Below are 24,357 nucleotides of genomic sequence, written 5' to 3'. Positions count from 1 at the left end.
TCATATTAAAAGCACAATGAAGAGTCAGTGTATATTAGTAGATTTTCCTTTTGATAGGATGAAAGCATGTCAATTCCCAACGTCAGCTCCGAGGTAACATTAAAGACTCATTACTCCTCATTGGCCACATTTCAACAGTTAAAGCCAGGGCCAGGCATTTGCCCTGGGTTTTTTGATGTTTTGTTGCCAGTCTCAAATGCAGGGGCCTGCCTGTCCCCATTTTCCGGACCCCCTTGGGAAAAGATTGTCCAGCAGTGGTCGTTGTTTGAGCACATGAGTTAGGTTCCGCCCCCAGTGGGTATCCTGGTTCTAATCAACCCTGAGGACCGGCATATGGCGTTTGGGATCGCGAGGATGCTGAATATAATTTGTTTTACCTGTAACTTTCATCATGGTTCAGTTCGGTTCTGGCCATCCCAATAGAAAACCACCGCTCACCTCATTTGCGACTGGAAATTTCTGGACTGGTTTGTACTGTTGGTCTGGATCATGTCAGTGACTCCAGGCAGAAAACATTGCAAAAGCATAGGGTTAAATAAAGGTAATTGAGCTTCTTGATTATTGTTCAATTGTTTGTCACTTCCATCAGACAGATAGGCGCCATTTGTATTTAGGCTACTCCTAGAATTTTACTGCATTTGCATCCATGTCACACTTGGATATATTGAACAAATCTGGCAGGTTTGGTCTTGCAGTCAGGGGCATGCTTCTTTAACATGACTCTAGTCCCTGGGATGGGACCCGGTTTAGGATGATGCAAGTCACTCATCCCCATGATATCGCCTATGAAGACTGAATGCTTCATTTTCAAAAGAAGGAAAAGTTTCAACAAGTGGATGCTTTAAATTAAGGCTGGGGACAATCAAATGATTAGATTCCCTACAGTGTGGAAACAGGCCCAACAAGTCCACACCGATCCTATGAAGAATAACCCACTTGGACCCATTTCCCTTTGACTAATGCACCTAACACAACGGGCAATTTAGCATGGCCAATTCACCTAACCTGCACATCTTTTGAGTGTGGGAAGAAACCAGAGCACCCGGAGGAAACCCACGCAGACACGGGGAGAATGTGCAAACTTCACACAGTTATCCAAGGCTGGCATTAAACCCGGGACCCTGGCACTGTGAGGCACATAGCCATCGGGCTCAGCAGGTATTCAGGAACAAAATCCCAATTCTCAAGAAGGGTCGGTATACCAGACATAGGCTCAGGATTCTGAGTAGAATTGAAGTTTTTTATTTTACAGTATTGTTGCTTTAACCTTGTTTATATATACCTCAACCTTAGTGGCCTTACATTGTTTTCTCATGTCATTTCTAGTTTTTTAAAAAAATACATGGATATATCCATTCACAGTCACCTCCCCAGCTTTTGGGAGTTTCATCTGCCATAATATCCCTATCCCCAAATCATATGCAGAATTCCTTCAACTGGCCAGTAATGTAGCTTTCCATTTTTAAATTAACAATGAATTAATGCAGTCATGATTTTAAATTAACCATGAATCAAAATGCCAGGTCACTGAGAATGTGTGAAGGAATCCTGCCAATTAATTTTGATTCAGGCCAAAACAATTGATTTATTATAAATATTAATAATATAAATAATATATAATTCATAATACATATTTATAATGATGAATAAAATAATCATTATCTGTAATTCAGGATGGAAACCCAACAAGTGACTAAAACATTTTAAAAACTGTACTCTGCTCCTTTATCCTTCTTTTTGCATCATTTTCTTCCCTTGTGTAGTTGATCTCCTTGCCTCTATTTTCATTTTAACCTCATTTAACCAATTTGTTAATTTATGCTTGTCTAACTTTAAAGACTGATCTTAACTATACATTTTGGAATCTTGATTGTTATAATCTGAAAGCTAGTTTTAGGATTTGAATTTTCAGCTAATCAAAAATTTCAAGAGAATAACTAAATAGGTGATTTGTCTCATTCACTTGTCCTGGTCACTATCACATGGCTATGACATTATGGAGCTTGCCAACTCCATGGCAATGGGACAGTGATGCTACAAAAGAAAGTGATTGATATACTGTCCTATTCCTCGATATGTTTGGCTGTCCTTATTTTCCAAAGGTTGGAATGCTGGGTGACAGCAGTGCCTGTTTAAGTCAGGCAGTAGTCCTTTTTCATCCGTTAGGGACACCAAATGATAAGGATAGAATTCAGTTTGAATTTTGGAGAGAGCACTGAGTGGAGTGTACCAAGCATACTTTACGCATTTCTGAGTGGGGATCCAGCTGAAGAAGATTATGGAAAACAGGAGTTAATATTTTACTGAAGGATCCTTAACCTTAAAAGAAATCATGTTAAATTTCCAAAATGCAAATCAGATTCAAAACAAGTGTCATCGGAGTTTTGAGGGTATTTCTCATGAAAACTTCCTTGGTTCCCCCTGTGGGGTCTTTCTAGGGCAATTAGAGATCCAATGAAGGGTACTACTGCAAGTTCAGTAGTTTCTAGTTGGGCAGTCATGAGCCTAGTGATATAGACTGTTACAATTAGAAGAGGCTGGGGACAAACGCCTAGGTGGAGTCCCTCTGCCATACCCACGATTGCAGCCTTGAATGGGTGCAGGTCCACTACTATGACGCCCGGGTAGTTGTTTAGGTGCCTCCTCTTGAACAACAAATTCTGATTTTACACTGATTGCTGGTCTGTCTTCACTCTGCTGATTCCTCAAGGCCCTAATAGAATGATGGAGTTGGTTAGGGGTGGCTTCAACCCAATCTAGATTGTTTGTTTTGACTGCTGTGACTACAGAGGGTGGCAGGCAGTTTAATAGCATAGAATTATACTGAGCGTTAATAGCATTTAAATTCCAAGCCCGATCACCAAAATAGGACTAATAACATTCTCTAAAATGTTCCAAAAAATCCTCAGCAGACTCCTTATTTTTGGGGCAAAGTTTAAGGATACGAGTAAAGTCAATAGGCTTTGCTAGTATAGCAAATGCAGTAGCGAGAATATTTCCTTGTCGCTGTTGTTCCTGGACTACAACATTAGCAAAAGCAGTAAAGTTATTGAGAATGAAGTGAAACAGCTGTACATTCCAAAGACTGATCAGCCTGTAAGGAAGAGTTTGAAATGGGAGCCACAAAAAAAGAACACCACTCATGTAAATCTAAATTATCATTGACTTCCTCGTTAAAACTAAAGCCAACCATCGAACTGCACAGCTCTGTTTGTTTACCAGTCACTTGTGACTTCTCCTTTTGTTTTTGTAATTGTTTTGCTTGAGCACATTCACTTTTAAGAACCTCAACAGATTTCATAGCACTATTTGCAGTTAATTCAATATCCAATTTGGTGGCAGTATCCTGCCACGAGCGCAAAACTGATCCTTTGTGCCTCTCATCACAAAACTATCGCCACAGTCCAATTAACTCTTTCGTTCCTGCTTCCATGTTATGTTGCCAAATCAATTGCTGAGCTGATTTAACCAATTGAACAGCTTTAGGGCCACCTAATGGCCATTCTTCATCAGCCAATGTTTTGTTTAGACCTTCGTAAATTTTTCTAAAGACCTCAGACTTTTCGGGAAATTTTTCGCATAATTTCACTAACGTTGATGATGGATCATCTGTTCTGTCTATGTAATTATCCATTTTAAAATTACTTCAGTTTTATAGCAACTAATTTTAAAAAAATTATTGCTCACTGATCAGACTTCCACAAACCCTAATCAATTTCACAAACCTCTTTTAAAAAGAACTTTTATTATAAAATATCATGAAATTTCTTTTCTTTAAAAAATCAAATTAAGTATTTTTTATTATTTTTTTTATTATGAATTAACGTATTGTTAAGTATTATATTTTATTTTATTATATTAATAATAACCTCTTATTAAAAACTGGGGTCTCCTGCCTCCTAGACACTACAAATATCGTGGGCCTCTTGACTCCTTAAAAACTTCAAATATTGAATATTAGTAACTGCCTATATTGAAACTGTTTAGGGCAACAGCCACCGAAAACTGCTGAAAATGCAAGCATCCAATTTTTTAGAACCTGGAAATATACAAAGCTCAGGAGATCAAAGTTTTTTTAAAACCTAAAAATTAACAAGGCTTGGAAATACAGATTTCAATCATCCCCTCAGAATTCAGCAATTTTTGAACACCACTGTCCGTAAGTACCAAAGCGCCCTCAACTTTAATTAATCTCTAACCCCCTTTTTTTTAAACATTTAAAAAGTCCCCCAGACCCAACCTTAGTCCCCTAAGACCGATCCTTTCAGGGTGGACTGTAAAATAAACAGCGAAGGGCCAAGTCAGACACCACTTGAAAGAGAGGAAAACTAAATGCTCTAAAAATACTCACGTCTGGCCGGCCGAATTCCTCAACACTCAATAGTGAAAGATATTTAACTCTTACACCTCTGTTCACAATCTGTCCAAGCCGAAATGTGTCACAGCACCAAAATGAAGATATATGAAGAGGGGCCTCTTGGTTTGAGATTAGTCAAAAGAATCGACAAATGTGGTCTGTTCAAAAACAAGGGTCATTAGTTTATTGAATTAAGGTACCTTGTTGCAATTCTATCCAGCATCACTGAGGTTGAAGCTTCTGTGTTCTGTGGTGAAGTTGCACAATTACATTTGAAAATTACACATTATTTATATGTTTTTTAAGAAATAGTACAGTCTTAATTACAAGAAAGACCAATCACATATAATGAGGTGACATGATTTACAACAAATTAATCCAATGATATTTCCTGGGAAAGGGTTCTTAATTTCAAGAAGAGTCCTCCCGCACCTGGAGTAGCAGAAAATATAGGGGACTGTCAAAGAGTACAGGAGAATATAGATAGACTGGAGAGTTGGGCGGAGAAGTGGCAGATGGAGTTCAATCCAGGCAAATGTGAGGTGAAGCATTTTGGGAAGTCTAATTCTAGAGCGAACTATACTGTAAATGCAAGAGCCTTGGGAAAAGTTGATGAGCAGAGAGATCTGGGAGTTGAGGTCCATTGTACCCTGAAGGTGGCTGCACAGGGGTTAGAGTGGTCATGAAGGCATATGCTTTTGAGTATAAGGGTATTGAGTGTAAGAGTTGACAGGTCATGTTAAAATTGTACAAGACATCTGTTCAACTGCATTTAGAATACTGCGTACATTTCTGGTCGCCACATTAACAAAAGAATCTGGACACTTTGGAGAGAGTGTGGAGAAGGTTTATGAGGACGTTGCCTGGTATGGAAGGTGCTAGCTATGAAGTACGGTTAGGATTGTTTTCATTCGAGAAAAGGAGATTGAGGGGGGACCTGATTGCGGTCTACAAAATCATGAAGGGTATAGACAGGGCGGATAGAGGTAAGCTTTTTCCTAGCCTGAGTGATTCAATAACAAGAGGTCACATGTTCAAGGTTGAGAGGTGAAAAGTTTGATGGGGATATACGTGGCAAGTACTTTATAAAGAGGGTGGTCAGTGCCTGGAAAGTGTTGCCAGCAGAGGTAGTAGAGGCAGGCATGGTGGATTCATTTAAGGTGCATCTGGACAGATTCATGAGTAGGTGGGGGGCAGAGGGACACAGATGATTTGAAATTCGGCAATAGGTGTCGACAGTGGACTTGGATCAGCTCAGGGTTGGAGGGCCGAAGGGCCTGTTTCTGGGCTGTAAGTTTTCTTTGTTCATTGTTCTAAAGATAGTCAGCGTGGCTTTGTGAGGGGCAGGTTATGTCACATAAGCCTTATTGAGTTCGTTGAGGATGCAACGAGACAAGTTGATGTAGCGTACGTGGATTTCACTAAGACATTTGTAAGGTTCCCCACAGTAGGCTCATTCAGAAAATTAGGAGATATGGGATACAGGGAAATGTGGCTGACTGGATACAGAATTGGCTGGCCGAAAGAAGGCAGAGTAAGTACGTAAGTTAGCTCGCTGAGCTGGAAGATTTGTTTTCAGACAGTTTGTCTCCATACTCGGTAACGTCATCAGTGAGAGTCTCCAGTGAATCACTCTCACTGATGATGTTATCTAGTATGGTGACAAAACATCTGAAAACAAGTCTTCCAGCTCAGCAAGCTAACTTACATACTTATCATCTACCTAAGCTACAAATCTCAAAAATCGCTAAGACAGAGAGTGGTAGTGGATGGAAAGTATTCTGCCTGGAGGTTGGTGACTAGTGGTGTCCCACAGAGATCTGGTCTTGGGCCTCTGCTCTTTATAGTTTTTGTAAATGACTTGGATGAAGAAGTGGAAGAATAGGTTAGTATATTTGCCGATGACACAAAGGTCGGTGGTGTTGTAAATAGTGTCAAGGGCTGTTGCAAGCTACAACAAGACATTGACAGGATGCAGAGCTGGGCTGAGAAATGGAATGTGCAGTTCAACTTGGATAAATGTGAAGAGATCCATTTGGGAAGGTAGAATTTGAATGAGGAATACGGGGTTAAAGACAGGACTCTTGGCATTGTAGAAGATCAGCGGGATCTTGGGGTCCATGCACATAGATCCCTCAAAGTTGCCACCCAAGTTGATAGAGTTGTTAAGACGGCATATGGTGTTTTGGCTGTCATTAGCAGGAGGATTGAGTTTAAGAGCCACGAGCTTTTGCTGCAGCTCTGTAGTGCCCTGGTTAGACCACACTTGGAATACTGTGTCCAGTTCTCGACGTCTCATTTTGGGAAGGATATCGATGCTTTAGGGAGGGTGTAGAGGAGCTTTACAAGGATGCTGCCTAGATTAGAGGGTTTGTCTTATGAAGAGAGGTTGAGTGAGCTCGGGCTTTTCACACTGGAGAGAAGAAAAAAGAGAGATGACTTGATAGAGGTGTACTAGGTAATGAGAGGCATCGATAGACTAGATAGCCAGAGCAGAAATGGCTGTCATGAAGGGTCATAATTTTAAGGTGATTGGAGGAAGGTATGAGGAAGATATCAGAGGTAGGTTCTTTATGCAGAGTGTGGTGGATACATGGAATGCATTGCCAGCGAAGGTCGTAGAGTCAGAGGCATTAAGGATATTTAAGCGACTGCTGGACAAGCAATTGAATGACAGTAAATTGAGAGGTGTGAAGGTTAGGTTGATCTTAGATTAAGATAAATGCTCGGCACAACATCATGGCTGAAAGGCCTGTACTGTTTTGTACTGTTCTGTGTTCTGTGTTCTAACTCAAACTTCTCCAATTGTCTGTTATTTTTTTCCCTGATTATGGTTTCTAAAATAATAACCATCACTGAGTGACCTGTAGTTACTGTGAATGTTTCTACATCCTTTCTTGAATAAAATGTCACATTTGGCATATTCTCATCATCTGGCACCTCTCCTGTAAGTAAGGGAGGTTGGAAGATTCTGCTCTCTCCATCTTCACTCCCTTCAGCAGCCTGGGATACAAGCCAATGGAGCAGGCAGTTCATTGTAGCTGCAAAATGGTGTGCCAATTTTTGTACTCCACATTGTGAAAGTGTCTTTCCAGCAAGCAGGATGTGAGGTAACGGTGGGAGTCAGTGGGTTTATAGTGGATATTGGTGGCTAGCCAGAAGTGAAAACAGAGATGTCAAGGAAGGGAAGGGCTGAGTCAGAGTCGGTGAAAGTGAGAGCAGGGTGGAAATTTGAAGTGAAATAGTGAAAGGAGTAAAATAGATTGAATGAAGACTTCACCTGGAAGGTGTGCCTGGGCCTTGAATAGTGAGGAAGAAGAAAGTAAACAGGCAGGAGTTACACCTTGTTAGGTTGCATGGGAAAGTGCCGTGGAGGTGGGGGGACATTTTCTGAGTGAAGGACGAGTGCATCAACAATTCTGGAAGGAACCATCCTTGTGGAAGGCTGACGAGGGAGGGGACAGGAATATCCATGGAACATGGAACAGTACAGCACAATATTGATTCTCTGTTGTACTGGCCTTCTATCCTACTCTAAGGTCAGACTAATGTACATGCCCTTCATCGTACTAACTTCCATGTGCTGATGATGGTGTCCTGCTGGAGCTGGCAGAAATGGTGGCTCATTGATTCCTTTAAATCTGGATGCTGGTGGGACGGTAGATGAGGACAACGGGGTCTGTATTGCTGTTGTGGGAGGGAAGACAGAGGGTGAGGGCCAAAGTATGAGAGGTGGGTCAGACACAGTTGAAGGCCCTTTCTACGACAGTGTTGGGGAATCCTCAGTTGGGGAAGAAAGTGGACGTTTTGGAGGCCTCCTTGTTGAAGTTAACATCATTAGAAGAGATGTGATGGAGATAGAGGAACTGGGAGAATGGAGTAGAGTCTTTACAGCAAGCAAGATGTGAGGTAACTGTGGGAGTCAGTGGATTTGTAGTGGATATTGGTGGCTAGGCAGAAATAGAAACAGAGATGCCGAGGAAGGGAAAGGACGAGTCAGAGTCAGTAAAGGTGACAGCAAGGTGGAAATTTGAAGTGAAATAGATAAACTTTCCCAATTCCAAACAAGAGGGAAGCAATACAGATGTTGTCATCGATGTATTGGAGAAAGAATTGTGGATGGGGGTGGAGTGGGCCTGGAACAAGGAATGTTTATGTCTAAAATATGTCTTCCTTAAAGATCACCCATTGTTCCATTATTATTTTTTCTGTCAGTGCTAGGTTCTGTTTAACTTGGTTATATGCCTTCTCCCTGTGCTAAAAGAAAATTTGGCATATCCACAATGACTTCTACCAATTTTCAGAGATGCACCATAGAAAGCATCCTGTGCGGATGCATCACAGCTTGGTATAGCAGTTGCTTTGCCCAAGACTGCAAGAAATTATAGAGAATTGTGAATGTAGCCCAGTCCACCATGCACTTGAGCCTTCCATCCATTGACTCCACCTATACGTCCTGCTGCCTCAGGAAAGCAGACAAAATAATCAAAGACCCACCTATCCTGGTTGTAATCTCTTCCATTTCTTCCATCTGGCATAAGATTCAAAGTTTGAAAACATGTATCAACAGATTCAAGAATAATTTTTTAAATCACAGTTATCAAATATTTGAAGAGACCGCTCATATATTAAAGTTAATCTCTCTCTGCACCTTCTCTGTGGCTATAGCCTATATTCTGCATTCTATTCCCTAATGTACTTAGGTATGGTATGATTTGCCTAGATAACATGCAAAACAAAACTTTTCATTGTATATCAGTGCATGAAAAAAGTAAAATCTAGATGTTCTCATTTATATCAATCCTTGCTTTTGTCTATTATTAATCTCAACTTTATGATACAGTGAATAGTGTACTTATCCAAGTGTTTTCCCACAGGCATCTGGTACTTATGGCTCACCTTATTTCCCAGTACCAGATAGGCAATGACTTCTTCCTAGCTGAACTAGAACAAACTAGTTGAAGAAGTTCTCCTAAATATTTTTTAGAAATTCTTCTTCCTTCCTATCTATCCTTTACCATTATCCATATTGATATGCAGATAATTAAAGTTCCCAAAATCACCACTTTCAAATTCACATCTCACTGCTACCTCTGCAGATTCTGTGCTTCTCTCTCTCATTATTTGGAGGACTACAGAATGCTCTAAGTCACATGATAATTACGTTTTTTTGCTTCTCAGCTCTAACTAAATGGATTCTCTCCTTGCCCCCTCAAGGGCATCCTCTTTCCAACAATCTTTCTCAATCTGTACTACCTAACTTTTCTGCATTTTTAAGGAACTGTCTCAAATGTATATTTTTGACTGCCTTTGTGTTTTATCCAACATATGTATGAAGTTCAATGTGTTCCATGATTATTGTTACCTTCGTTACAAGCTTCTTTTCATCCTCCGCCATGTCTGTATGGGTTTCCTCCGGGTGCTCCAGATTCCTCTGACAGTCCAGAATGTGCAGATTAAGTGGATTGGTCATGATAAATTGCTCATAATGTCTGGGGATGTGCAGGCTAAATGGATTATCCATGGGAAATGCAGGGGTAAGATATGGCTATGGGTCTGGGTGGGATGCTCTTCAGAAGGTCTGTGTGGATTCGATGGGCCGTATGGACAGTAGGTTTGATTCTATGATAGGACAGTATGATTCTATGCCACTCAGATACTGAAGCAGTCCATTTCCAAATGCAACAAGATCTGGACAGTATCCAAGCACGGGATGTTAAATAACAGGTGCCATTCATACCACATAAATCCAGGCAGTGACCACCAATCAAAGACAATCTAAACCACCACTCCTTGACATTCAATGTTGTAAACATGACTGAATCCCTCACTATCCAGATCCTTGGGGTTACCATTGGCCAGAAACTCAACTGGACTCACTGTGGTTTACAAGAGCAGATCAGAAACTGGGAATACTGGGATTAACTCACCTCGTGATTCCCCAAAGCCTCTCCATTATTTGCAAGTCACAGTCTGGAGTGTGATGGATAAGTGCCTGGATGGCTGCATCTCCACTAAATGTCAATTATCCAGGACAAAGCAGTCCATTTGACTGGCACCACATCCATAAACTCCCACTACCTGCATCACTCAAGCTCGGTACCAATAGTGTTTACAAGATGCACTGCAGAAATTCGCCAAAGATCCTCACGCAGCACCTCCCAAAACCAAGACTACTATTAGGAGAAAGTGAGGACTGCAGATGGTGGAGATCAGAGCTGAAAATGTGTTGCTGGAAAAGCGCAGCAGGTCAGGCAGCATCCAAGGAGCAGGAGAATTGACGTTTCGGGCATGAGCCCTTCTTCAGGATTCCTGAAGATACATGGGAACAGCACCTGCAAGATCCAAGCCACTCGCCATCCTGATTTAGAAATATATCGCCGTTCCTTCACTGTCACTGGGTCAGAATCTTTGAATTCCCTCCCCGACAGCATTGTGGGTCAACAAATTGTGACGGACTGCAGCATTTCAAGAAGACAGCTCACTGCCACCTTCCCGGGGCAGCTAGAAATGGGCATAAATGCTGGCCAGCCAGCAGCACTCAATCCCATGAAAGAATGAAAAAAACACATATTAACCCTCTATTGATGTCACTGTTTAACTGGCTTGTTAAAAATATGTTCAGGTAAGAATCTTTTATTTTTAAACCATTATTCCCACTCGATTCTTATTTGTTATCCTTTGCCTCCTGAGAAGTTTAATTGCCTACCCACAGCCTTGATTATATGATTTGCCTGGATGCTGACCCAAGACTAGTTAAAGGAAAGCCCATCTGAACAGAACACCTCTCCAGTTTCTCATCACTTTCTCCCACATGACTCTTTGAGCCACATATTTAATTCTTTAATATGAACAATAATTGGTGCATTGTTCAGGTAGTAAAACGATAAGATTTGTTTGCTTGTCACGTGTACCGAAGTACAGTGAAAAGCTTATGTTTGCAAACAGTACAGGCAGATCATGGCAAGCAAGGACAAAAGATCGTAAGACTATAAGACATAGGAGTGGAAGCAAGGCCATTTGTCCCATCGAGTCTAATCCACCATTGAATCATGGCTGATGGGTGTTTCAATTCCACTTAGATCATAGGGTGAAAATAACTTGGACAGAGTGAAATATACAAGTTACACCGCAGAGGACATGCGCAAGGCAAGATCAATATTATTTGAAGTTAGAGAGTCCATTCATCAGTCTAATAATGACAGGAAAGAAGCTGTTCTTGAACAGTGCCAGAAGACTGGAGGAGAAGCAAATGCTGTCCCCTTGTTCTATTTTGTCATTTACATAAATGATTTGGATGTGAGCATAAGAGGTACAGTTAGTAAGTTTGCAGATGACACCAAAATTGGAGGTGTAGTGGACAGCGAAGATGGTTACCTCAGATTACAACAGGATCTGGACCAAATGGGCTGAGAAGTGGCAGATAGAGATTAATTCAGATAAAAGTGAGGTGCTGCATTTTGGGAAAGCAAATCTTAGCAGGATGTATACACTTAATGGTAAGGTCCTAGGGAGTGTTGCTGAACAAAAAGACCTTGGAGTGCAGGTTAATAGCTCCTTGAAAGTGGAGTCACAGGTAGATAGGATAGTGAAGAAGGCGTTTGGTATGCTTTCCTTTATTGGTCAGAGCATTGAGTACAGGAGAAAGAGAGGACTGCAGATGCTGGAGTACCAGAGTTGAAAAATGTGGTGCTGGAAAAACACAGCAGGCCAGGCAGCATCCGAGGAGCAGGAGAATTGACATTTCGGGCATAAGCCCTTCTTCAGGAATGAGGCTGGTATGCCAAGCGGGCTGAGATAAAAGGTAGGGGGGAGGGAATTTGGGGGAGGGGTGCTGGGAGTACGAGAGGTGGAAGGAAGTGAGGGTGAGGGTGATAGACCGGAGAGGGGATGGGGGCAGAGAGGTCGGGAAGAAGATTGCAGGTCAAGAAGGCGGTGCTGAACCTGAGGGTTGGGACTGCGATAAGGTGGGGGGAGGGGAAATGTGGAAGCTGGAGAAATCTACATTCATCCCGTGTGGTTGGAGGGTTCCTAGGTGGAAGATGAGGCGCTCTTCCTCCAGGCGTCGTGTGGCCAGGGTCTGGCGATGGAGGAGGCCAAGGACCTGCATGTCATTGGTGGAGTGGGCGGGAGAGTTAAAGTGTTCAGCCATGGGGTGGTTGGGTTGGTTGGTGCGGGTGTCCCAGAGGTGTTCCCTCAAATTTGAGGGAACACCTCTGGGACACCTGCATCAACCAACCCAACCGCCCCGTGGCTGAACACTTTAACTCCTCCTCCCACTCTGCCAATGACATGCAGGCTTATGCCCAAAACATCGATTCTCCTGCTCCTCGGATGCTGCCTGGCCTGCTGTGTTTTTCCAGCACCACATTTTTCAACTATTGAGTACAGGAGTTGGGAGGTCATGTTGCAGCTGTACAGGACATTGGTTAGGCCACTGTTCGAATATTGCATGCAGTTCTGGTCTCCTTCCTAACGGAAAGATGTTGTGAAACTTGAAAAGGTTCAGAAAAGATTTACAAGGATGTTGCCAGGGTTGGAGGATTTGAGCTATAGGGAGAGGCTGAATGGGCTGGGGTTGTTTTCCCTGCAGCATCGGAGGCTGAGGGGTGACCTTTATAGAGGTTTACAAAATTATGAAGGGCATGGATAGGATAAATAGACAAAGTCTTTTCCCTGGGGTCGGGGAGTCCAGAACTAGAGGACATAGGTTTAGGGTGAATGGGGAAAGATATAAAAGAGACCTAAGGGGCAGCTTTTTCACGCAGAGGGTGGTACGTGTATGGAATGAGCTGTCAGAGGATGTGGTGGAAGCTGGTACAAATTGCAACATTTAAGAGGCATTTGGATGGGTATATGAATGGGAAGAGTTTGGAGAGATATGGGCTGGGTGCTGGCAGGTGGGACTAGATTGGGTTGGGATATCTGGTCGGCATGGACAGGTTGGACCGAAGGGTCTGTTTCCATGCTGTACATCTCTATGACTGTATGAAGGGAGTAGAGCCACACTTGGTAATTATAGACCAGTGAGCCTTCCCTCCGTTGTGGGTAAAGTGTTAGAAAGAATTATAAAAGATAGGATTTATAATCATCTGGAAAAGAATAATCTGATTAGGGATAGTCTATACGGTTTTGTGAAGGGTAGGCCATGCCTCCCAAACCTTACTGAGTTCTTTGAGAAGGTGACCAAACAGGTGGATGAGGGTAAAGTGGTTGATGTGCCCTCACATCTCCTTTGAACTTTCCCCTCTCACCTTAAATGCATGCCCCGTTGTCGTAGACATTTCAACGCTGAGAAAAAGGATTCTGACATTTATCAAGTCTTCCCTCAGCCTCTGCTGCTGCAGCCTCACTAACCTCTCCTAATTGATCATATCCTGTAAGCTAGACAGCATCCTGGTAAACCTCTTCTGCACTCTCCCCAAAGCTTCCACATCCTTCCTGTCATGTGGTGCCCAGAATTGAATGTAATACTCTTAAGTGTGGCCTAGCCAAAGTCTTACAAAGCTGCAACATAACATATTGACTCTTTACTCAATTCCCCGACCAATAAAGGCAAGCATGCCTTCTTTACCACCCACCTACTTTTGTGGCTACTTTCAAGTAGCTATGAACTTGAACCCCAAGTTTCTTCTGTACATCAATGCTGCTCAGGATCCGGCCATTAACTGTCTACTTTTTCTGAGTTAAAAATCACACAACATCGGGTTATAGGCCAACAGGTATATTTGGAGACACTAGCTTTCGAAGTGCTGCTTCTTGAAGCACGCCAATTCTAAATCCACACAGCCAAGTCACTGTGGGATCACATCTTAATTCTCTGGATGAGCCGACCATGAGGGACCTTGTCATAAGCCTTACTAAAGTCCATGTAGACAACATCCATTGCTCAACCCTCATTGATCACTTCTGTCACCTCCTTGAAAAATTCAGTCAATTTAGTAAGACATGGCATACCCTGAACAAAGCCTTGCTGACTGTTTCTCACTAGGCCACACTTTTGCAAATGCATGTGAATCCTATCTCTAAGAATTCTCTCTAATAGTTTCCCAACCACTGATGTGAGACTCACCAGACTATAGTTTGGGATTATCCCTATTTGCCTTCTGGAACAGATGAACAACATTAGCCAGTCTTCTGGCACCTCTCTAGTAGCTGGCAAGGATACAATGATCTTGGTCAAGGCCTCAACAATCTCTTCTGTTACCTCCCTCAATAACCTGGGGTAGATCCATCAGGGCTTGGGGCTTATTTACCTAATGTTCTTCAAGATATCCAACACCACTACTTTTTTGATCTCAAAATGTCTTGGTAATCCAGTGTTTATTGTCCTTCACTAATTTAGAACAAAGTACTCCAGAAACAACTTTCAGTCTTAGATCTACCTAAAGTTTGAATCTTTTATACTGATCTGTTATTGTGTTGTCAAATCTCCCACTCTCAATTCTATCCCTTCCCTCACACTTCACAATAGCAACCCTAATCCCTGTACTTGTCCATCTGCACCTTCACCTGCCCATGTCACTGCATTCCTGCATGTTCACCCCACTTGCTCATCCAAGCACTCCCTCCTTTCTATACTATCACAGAGCTACCATTACAAAAGTGTAGTGTTCCCTGTCTGATAGTGTAGCGTCCACGGTGCAGCTGCTCCAACAGTGGCCCTCTCCCAGACCCATATTCTCCCTACCTGATACACCAACATACAGACTAGCCACCAAAAATTCACTCCACCCAAGAATTCCTGAACACCATCAAAGACACCAAGATATAAGAGGACAAAATAATAGTCTCCTTTGACGTTACAGCCCTTTTCACATCAATTAACATTGACCTGACCAAAGAAACACTGGCATCACTTCTGAGGAAAACCAAGACCACAAACACCAGACAGCACCAACTTCATCAGCAAAGACAACATCCTCAAGCTAGTGGACCTCTGCCTCACCACCCACTTCATATTCAATAACAAAACCTACAAACAAGTCAACAGAACATCCATGGGATCACCAATATCAGAGCTCATAGCGGATGCAGTAATACAGAGAATTGAATAAGCTGCCCTCCCATCTACCCAACCCAAACTTTGGGTCCACTACATAGATGACACCTTTGTCATCACAAAATGGAATAAGTTAGAGGAAACATACAACACCATCAACAATATTCTGACAGGCATAAAATTCACAAAAGAGGAGGAGAACGACAGTCAGATTCCCATTCCTAGATGTACAGTTGAATGTACAGTTAACGGAGAGCTTTAAACCATTCTCCCCGTGTCTGCGTGGGTTTCCTCCGGGTGCTCCGGTTTCCTCCCACACTCCAAAGATGTGCAGGTCAGGTGAATTGGCCATGCTAAATTGCCCGTAGTGTTAGGTAAGGGGTAGATGTAGGGGTATGGGTGGGTTGCGCTTCGGCGGGGCGGTGTGGACTTGTTGGGCCGAAGGGCCTGTTTCCACACTGTAAGTAATCTAATCTAATCTAATCTAATCTAATCTAATCTAATCAGTGTCTACAGAAAAGCAACAAACACAGACCAAATACTTAACTTCAGAAGCAATCATCCCAACACCACAGAGTTGCATCAAGACATTACTTCAACAAGCTACATCACACTGCAGCACCCAAGAGCTACAAAAAGCAGAAGAAAAATATCTGTACAACATTTTCAAGAAAAATTGGTGCCTAATAAACACAATCCGCTGATTCCTCAGAAACGAACCCAACAAGCAGACACAACGCAACCAAAAACTATGGCCACATTACGTTACATCAAAGACATTATCAGAAATAACTTCCAGATCCCTTGGCATCATAGTAGCCCACAAATCTACCAACACACTTAAACAGCCATTAATTAACCTAAAGGTTCCATTAGATACTCCCAGCAAATCTAATGTTATTTACAAGATACCATGCAAGAACTGTAAAAAACTACATCCAACAAACAAGCAGGAAACTTTCCATCAGGATACATGAACGCCAACTGGCCACCAAAAGACCAGTTTGATTTAGAATCCATCTAACTTCCCTTGAAGGAAAAGGAAGAACCGGAAATGACATCGCCCACCTTAAAAAACCAAGACCTATAAAATAGATAGGCGGCAAATCAGCGCTTCACCGGAGACTCTCTCTGATCATGTTACCTACTATGGTGACAAAACGTCTGAAAGCAACCTTCAAGTTCAGCGAGCTAATTTAAATATCATCAACCTGAGCTACAAATCTTCTCAAAAATCGCTAGTGGAGCACACTCTCTGGCCTGACCCTCCAATGGCACAACGCACTCTTGGAAATAAAAACAATGCGCAGGAAAAACTGAGCAAGTCTGGCAGTAACTGAGAAGAGATGAAACGGTGTTAACATTTTCAGTTTAATATGACTTTTCTTCAGAACGTGCTCAGTACTGTCCTTCTGATAAGTTAGCACTCACTCAGTACTGTCCTCCAACAGCATAGCTGCCATTCCCAAAGTATTGCCCAACTACTTTAATTTTATATTTATCAATTATGGCTCATAATTTTTTTTATTCCTGTAGCTGTCCACATACCACCATGCTGTCCCAGACGATTCTTTCCCATGGATACGTTGGCATCAAACCGCTGATTTTGGTTATGCTCCAAACCCAAAGATGAAGAGAACATTCATGGCAGTCGCAATGGACCTGGGTGATGAGAAATCACCTTATGGCACGTAGGTACCAATGTTTAAAGATGTCGAGATAAAGATTCGTAAAATCAGTCACACATTTGTATTCAAAGCCAGCTGTGCACAGTGGACTGTACATACTCTGAGTGTGGATCTTGCTTTTGCAAATTGACAGGAGCAGAGGTTGGTGGGGATATGTGGGAGTAATGGGTGACGGCTGCAGACAAAGTGGAAAGGCTTTGTAACAAGTTTACCTAAACAGAGGGATGTAACATAAAGGGCCATGCAAATGATAATGGTTACATAGCAGTCCGTCCTAAGATAAAAATGTTGCTTTCACATAATGTACTGTCTTCAAAGTTTTTAAGTGTATTTCATGATCAAACTTTTGAAAAAACTCTTGTTAGTTATGCAGATACATCAGCAATTTGTGCACAGCAAGTTTCCACTAAATGCAAATGAATCAGTGATAAAGGAGTTTGCCAGGAGCCCAAGAGAACTTCTGTCCATTCCTTTGAAGAGTGTTATGGAATCTTGCAGCTTGGCTCCTCATTTGAACAATGTTGCAGTCACATAATAGTGCATTGCTCAATTACCTGCTAACAAGTCTTGAGTGAGAGTGGAATCCACCACCTCTTAACTGTGTAGAATCTAAGCGGTGCCAAGTGTGCAAGTAAACATTTAATATATTTCAGCATTCATCCTCGATACAAACAAGATGTCGCATATAGATTGTACCTTGGTGCTCGAGCAGTGGCTTACAGAGAAACAGCAGTCGTTTTCCAGGGCCCATTTCCTAAGGATATCCAGCTCAAGAACAGCACAGAATTGACCATCATCTACACGCAGGAGCTGACAGTGCTGGAGCTCAGTCGTGATATATTTGAGGTATGGTACAGTTATACCTGAACTGGAGCAGTTGATAGATTCTGCCCACAATTTTCAATTCACCCTCAAATTCACTTGGTCCATCTTGGATATTCCTCCCTTTTCTTGACCTCTCAATTCCCATCTCCGGCAATAGTCTCCAAACAGACATTTACTATAAAACCATTGACTCCCATTGCTACACCTCCTCCCACCCTCTCGCTTGCAAGAACTCCATCCCATTCTCCCAATTATTCCACCTCCACTTCAGAAAAGGAGACATTCCACTCCCACGCATCCCAGATGTCCACCTATTTGGAACAACATGCCTTTCCTCCCTCTGTCATGCAGACAGCCCTCCACTGCACCTCCTCCATTGTGTGCTGCATTGCTCTAAAACCGTCCTCCCAAATGCAAATAGACAGGGTCCCCCCTTGTCCTCTCCTCCCACCCCGCCAGTCTTTGCATCCAGTGTCTCATCCTTAAACACTTGTGCCAACTTCAATTAGACCCCACCTCCAAAAATATCTTCCCCTCTCCACCCCTCTCTGCCTTCTGCAAAGACTGTTCCCTCTGCCAATCCTTGGTTCGCACCATTCTCTCCACCATCCCCACCCCGAAACCTCAGTCAAAAGATGCAAAACCTGCTGACATACCACCCCCCCGCCCCCGCCATCTCCATCCAAGTGACAGAGGTTCACCTGCCTTTCCTCCAACCTTGTTTATTGTATCCAGTGCTCCTGATGTTCTCTTCTTTACATTAGAGAGACCAAACATAAACTCAGGTACAACTCATATTTAGCCGAGCATCTCAGCTGCGCCCGCAGGGGCCAATCGGTCCTCCCAGTCACTACCCATTTTATTTCCTCTTCCCATTCCCTCTCCAACATGACCATCCTTGGCCTCCTCCATTGCCACAGTGAATCAGAGCACAAATTGGAGGAACACCACCTCATCTTCTGCCTAGGCAACCTACAGCCAGGAGGATTCAACATTGAGCTCTCCAATTCCAAATAACCTCCCTTCTCATCCCCCAACTCCCTTCCCAGCCCCTCCCCCTCCCTTCCATTCCTCTGATCGACTCTTCCTTCCAGCTACCAACCAAATTCATTTCTCCCATCGACCAACCAGGCCATACCCTCTCCCAGTGTTCACCTCTCCTGACTTCACCACTCCCCCCAACACCCCCTTACATGAAGCCACAGACCTAAAGAAGGGTTATGCCTGAAACATTGACTTCTCCACCTCCTGATGCTGCCTTGCTTGTTGTGTTCTTGCAGCCTCCTGTTTGTCTATATTCACAGCAATAGCAGAATGCATCAGGCATTTTGTATATTTTATAACAAGGGGTGATACTGCACAGAACAAGTATTTTGCTTCGCATATTGAATACAGTTTGAATACAGTTTGCAGAGCTGGTGTGTTCTACTCAGGGAGCTATCTCCCTAAACAGAGAGCAGGCTTCTTCCCTGCAGCTCTTTATGTTCCTGCCCCTTCCTTTAATAGGCAGGAAACCTTGGACTGTTTTACAGTTCTGGTTGCGTACAGACTGCGTATGGTTCAGGTTGCCACATTAACAAAAGCATATGGATGCTTTGGAGAGGGTACAAAGGAGGTTCACCAGGATGTTGCCTGGTAAAGAGGGTGCTAGCTATGAAGAGAGGTTGAGTAGATTAGGATTATTCTCATTAGAAAAACAGAGGTTGAGTAGGGATCTGATTGAGGTTTACAAAATCATGAGAGATATAGACAGGGTGGATAGCAGGAAGCTTTTTCCCAGAGTAGGGGACTTAGTTACTAGGGATCATGAGTTCAAGGTGAGAGGGGAAAAGTTTAAGGAAGATGTGCGTGTAAAGTTCTTTACGCAGAGGGTGGTGAGTGCCTGGAACGCGTTGCCAGTGGAGATGGTAGAAGCGGGCATGACAGCGTCATTTAAGATGTATCTCGACAGATACATGAATGGGCAGGGAGCAAAGGGATACAGATCCTTAGAAAATAAGTGACAGGTTTAGATAAAGGATTGGAGAGCCAAAAGGCCTGTTCCTCTGCAGTAATTTGCTTTGTTATTTTTTCTTTAACTATGTGGGAGCAGAACCAGGCCCCAGAAAATGAGGAGCCCACTTATTAGGTACAGCATAGAAACTACGTCCTTGCTAAGCAGAGAAAATAGCATTCTATGGACAGCGCTAAATAATCCCACAATCAATGGATCAGATCAAAGCTCTATAGTTTTTCCACATCCAATTTTGAATGATGCTGAACACTTATCAAACTAATTGGAAAGGAGATTCCACAGATTGAGTGTACCAATGAATACAAAAGACTCTTGTTTCAGTCAATTGATGATCCAGCTTGGACTCCTCCAACCAATTTGGGATGGGGTTGCAAAAGCCTTCTTGAAGTTTGTCCACTTGCATTGTTCTGCATCATCAACTATGTTCATGCTCCTTTTTACACCAGAATCCAAGAGATTCAAAAGAAAACGTTGAACTGCAAGATTTGGATAATAGAATTTTACGAATCGCATAAAGCCCTTTGGTCCAACATATCCATGCTGACCAGACATCCTCAATTAATCTAGTCCCACTTGCAATTGGCCCCATCCTTCGAAATCCTTCCTATTCATGTACCCGTCCAGATACTTTTTAAATGTTGTAAGTGTACAAGCCATCAACATTTCCTTTAGGAGAAAGTGATTTTCTCTGGCAGTTCGTTCACCCTCATGGTTTTATAAACCTCTATAAGGTCACCCCTTGGCCTCTGATGCTTCAGAGAAAACAGCCCCAGCCTATTCAGCCTGTACCTATAGCTCAAACCTTGCAATTCCGGCAACATTCTTGTAAATCTTCTCTGCATCCTTTCAAGTTTCAGAACATCTGGGAGCAGGCAGATCAGATTTGAACACAGTACTCCAAGGTCTTGTACAGCCACAACATGACCTCCCAATTTCTATACTCAATGCACTGACCAATAAAGACAAGCTTACCAAATGCCTTTTTCACTATCCCTGTCTACCTGTGAGTCCACTTTCAAGGAACAATGAATCTGCACACCAAGGTCTCTTTGTTTGGTAACACTGCTTAGGACCTTACCATTAAGTGTATAAATTCTGCTCTGATCTGCCTTACCAAAATGTAATACCTCACAGTTATCTAAATTAAACTCCACCTGCCACTTCTTGAACCCATTAGCCCATCTGATCATGGTCCCTTTGTACTCTGAGATAACATTTTTTACTGTCCACTACACCACCAATTTTCATGTCTCCTATGTTCACATCTAAATCAGTTATATAAATGACAAAAAGCAATGAACCCAGCACCTATCCTTATGGCACATTGTTGGTCACAGGCCTCCAGCCCAAAAAGCAATCCTCCATCACCAAATTCTGTCTCCTGCCTTCAACCCAATTTTGTATTCAAATGGCTAGCTTTCCCTGTATTCCATGTGATCTAACCTTGCTATCCAGTCTACCTTGTTGAACACCTTATTGAAGTCCATATAGTCAACATCCACTGCTTTGCCTTCATCAATCTTCTTTGCCACTTCTTAAAAAAACTTAAGTTAATGAGAGACAATTTCCCACACACAAAACCATGTTGACTATCCCTAATCAGTCCTTGCCTTTCCAAATCCACGTAAATCCTGTCCCTCAGAATCCCCTCCAGTAACTTACCCAAAATTGTCTTCAGGCTCACCAGAGTAGGCAGTGTGCGGGATCCTGTGTCTGGGCTTATATTTCTTGGTCTTTTTCCTCCTTTCCCTGGACGTTGCCCAAACTGACCTGATGGAAAGGGCTCTTTGGTGGGAGGTAGCTTCAATGTACTCTGGACTAGTGGCAATGTCTTCAGAGACAGCAAGGCTGCAGTCGGTTGGTTAGATTAGATTAGATTATGTACAGCGTGGAAACAGGCCCTTCGGCCCAACAAGTCCACACCGACCCGCCGAAGTGCAACCCACCCATTCCCCTACATTTACCCCTTTACCTAACTCTACGGGCAATTTAGCATGGCCAATTCACCTGACCTGCACATCTTTGGACTGTGGGAGGAAACCGGAGCACCCAGAGGAAACCCACGCAGACACGGGGAGAACGTGCAAACTCCACACAGTCGCCTGGGTCGGGAATTGAACCCGGGAGCCTGGGCCTGGCATGTGCTGGGAAACCTCTCGGAAAAGCAAGGATTGATTAGGGATAGTCAATATGGCTTTGTGCGTGGGAAATCATGTCTCACAAACATGATTGAGTTTTTTGAAGAAGTAACAAAGAGGATTGATGAGGGCAGAGCAGTAAATGTGATCTACATGAACTTCAGTAAGGCATTCAACAAGGGTTCTCCATGGGAGACTGGTTAGCAAGTTTAGATCTCACAGAATACAGGAAGAACTAGCCATTTGGATACAGACTGGCTCAAAGGTAGAAGACGGAGAGGGTGGTGGTGGAGGGTTGCTTTTCAGACTGGAGGCCGGTGACCAGTGGAGTACCACAAGATCGGTGCTGGGTCCTCTACTTTTTGTCATTTATATAAGTGATTCGGATGCGAGCATAAGAGGTACAGTTAGTAAGCTTGCAGATGACACCAAAATTGGAGGTGCAGTGGACAGCAAAGAAGGTTACCTCAGATTACAACAGGATCTTGACCAGATGGGCCAATGGGCTGAGAAGTGGCAGATGGAATTTAATTCAGATAAATGCGAGGTGCTGCATTTTGGGAAAGCAAACCTTAGCAGGACTTATACACTTAATGGTAAGGTGCTCGGGAGTGTTGCTGAACAAAGAGACCTTGAAGTGCAGGTTCATAGTTCCTTGAAAGTGGAGTCGCAGGTAGATAGGGTAGTGAAGAAGATGTTTGGTATGCTTTCTTTTATTGGTCAGAGTATTGAGTACTCTGTTGGGAGAGTTGGGAGGTCATGTTGCAGCTGTACAGGACATTGGTTAGGCTACTGTTGGAATATTGAGTGCAATTCTGGTCTCCTTCCTATCGGAAAGATGTTGTGAAACTTGAAAGGGTTCAGAAAAGATGTACAAGGATGTTGCCAAGGTTGGAGGATTTGAGCTATAGGGAGAGGCTGAACAGGCTGGGGCTGTTTTCCCTGGAGCATCAGAGGCTGAAGGGTGACCTTATAGAGGTTTACAAAATTATGAGAGGCATGGATAGAGTAAATAGGCAAAGTCTTTACCCTGGGCTTGGGGAGTCTAGAACTAGAGGGCATAGATTTAGGGTGAGAGGGGAAAGATATAAAAGGGGCAACTTTTTCACGCAGTGGGTGGTACGGGTATGGAATGAGCTGCCAGAGGAAGTGGTGGAAGCTGGTCCAATTGCAACATTTAAGAAGCATTTGGATGGGTATATGAATAGGAAGGGTTTGGAGGGATATGGGCCGGGTGTTGGCAGGTGGGACTAGATTGGGTTGGGATATCTGGTCAGCATGGACGGTTTGGACCGAAGAATCTGTTTCCATGCTGTACATCTCTATGACTCATTAATGTGGCATGTGCTGGGAAACACGGAATGGGACACTCTCAGCAGCATAGCCTGGGCAGTGTAGCCTGGAGTGGGACACTCCCAGCAGCATGGCCTGGGAAGCCTGGAGTGGGACACTCATAGAGGCATGACCTGGGCTGGATAGCCCAGAGTGGGGCTTTGACGGTGGCATGATGTAACATTGGTGAAGGAAAGTTTGGATTCATTTTAAGTTATATTTTCTTTATTTTATTTTAAAATAATGTGAATGCCACTTATACATAGTGACAATACACAGTTTCACTGTATTTTATGTTGAATACATGTGACAATAAATTGCTCTATAGTTCCTTGGCTATTCCTTACAATCTTTCTTAAATATTGGCACTACATTAGCCACCTTCCAGTCTTCCGGGTACCTCACCCTTGGCTGTTGATGTACAAATATCTCAGCAAGGGACCCAACAATCACTTCCCTAGCTTCCCACAAATTTCTGGGGCACACTTGATCAGGATTTATCTGCCTTTATGCATTTTAAGATGTTCACCTCCTCCTTTGTAATGTGGACATTTTTCAAGATATCACTACTTATTTCTCCAAGTTGTCTAATATCCATGTCCTTCTCCACAGTGAAAAAAGAATGCAAAATACTCATTTGTATCTCACCCATCTCCTGTGGTTCCACACAGACAACCTTGTTGATCCTTAAAGAAGTCCTATTCTCTCACTGGTTACTCTTTTGTTCTTAATGTGTTGTAGAATCTCTTTGGATTATCCTTAACCCTATTTGCCAAAGGTATCTCATGTTGTCTTTTTTCCCCTCCTGATTTCCCTCTTAAGTATACTCTGACTGCCTCTTATACTCCTCAAGGGATTTGCTTGATCCCAGCTGTGCATATGCCTCGTTTTTCAAGACCAGAGCTTCAATTTCTTCAATCATCCTGTATTTATAGAGTAATATCCAAACTGGTCCATGCTGACCATGGTGCCCACTCAGCTAGTTCCAGTTGCCAGCATTT

The 24,357-nt window shown here is 43.0% G+C and overlaps 1 protein-coding gene across 1 annotated transcript in view; it reads left to right on the top strand.

Moving 5' to 3' along the window:
• Window positions 1-24,357, top strand: part of siae (sialic acid acetylesterase) — a 126,375-nt gene that overhangs the window by 91,171 nt on the left and 10,847 nt on the right. The window contains exons 8-9 of the mRNA XM_072592983.1: window positions 16,896-17,050; window positions 17,701-17,893. Of these exons, the coding sequence (XP_072449084.1) occupies window positions 16,896-17,050; window positions 17,701-17,893 (348 nt within the window). The remainder of the gene's footprint in view (window positions 1-16,895; window positions 17,051-17,700; window positions 17,894-24,357) is intronic.

This window comes from Chiloscyllium punctatum, chromosome 23 (assembly GCF_047496795.1).
Source record: "Chiloscyllium punctatum isolate Juve2018m chromosome 23, sChiPun1.3, whole genome shotgun sequence".
NCBI classification, from domain to species: Eukaryota; Metazoa; Chordata; class Chondrichthyes; order Orectolobiformes; family Hemiscylliidae; genus Chiloscyllium; species Chiloscyllium punctatum.
This window is presented reverse-complemented; position numbering and strand designations above follow the sequence as displayed.